The sequence below is a fragment of the Tupaia chinensis genome, unplaced genomic scaffold (genome assembly GCF_000334495.1).
Source record: "Tupaia chinensis unplaced genomic scaffold, TupChi_1.0 Scaffold149964_2, whole genome shotgun sequence".
Classification (NCBI taxonomy): domain Eukaryota; kingdom Metazoa; phylum Chordata; class Mammalia; order Scandentia; family Tupaiidae; genus Tupaia; species Tupaia belangeri.
The window spans coordinates 495,208-495,518 of NW_006209806.1; the positions used below are offsets into that span (position 1 = coordinate 495,208).

Here is a 311-nt window from a genome sequence, read left to right on the forward strand (position 1 = left end):
GCCCCCAGGCCCCGCCCCACCTCTCCTCCTCGCCCTCCAGCAGCTTGCGGTAGGCGCTGATCTCCATGTCCAGGGCCAGCTTGACGTCCAGCAGCTCCTGGTACTCGGCCAGCTGCTGCTGCATCACGTCCCGCATCTCCGTCATCTCCTGCTCCTTGGCGTCCAGCATCTTCCGGAACTTGTCCCGCTCCCCCGCCATGGCCTCCTCCAGCTCCCGGATCCGGTCCTCGGCCGCGCTGGCCTGGGGAGGCGGCGGGGCCAGGTCAGGGCCGCCGCGCGGGGCGGGAAGGGCCCAAAGGGCGCCACACGGC

At 72.0% G+C, this 311-nt stretch overlaps 1 protein-coding gene across 1 annotated transcript in view; it reads right to left on the reverse strand.

Moving 5' to 3' along the window:
• The window catches only part of LMNB2 (lamin B2), a gene marked incomplete at its 5' end in the record, with an annotated part of 19,222 nt that overhangs the window by 15,086 nt on the left and 3,825 nt on the right, over window positions 1-311 (reverse strand). The window contains 1 exon segment of the mRNA XM_027769591.1: window positions 21-241. Coding sequence (XP_027625392.1) covers window positions 21-241 — 221 coding nt within the window.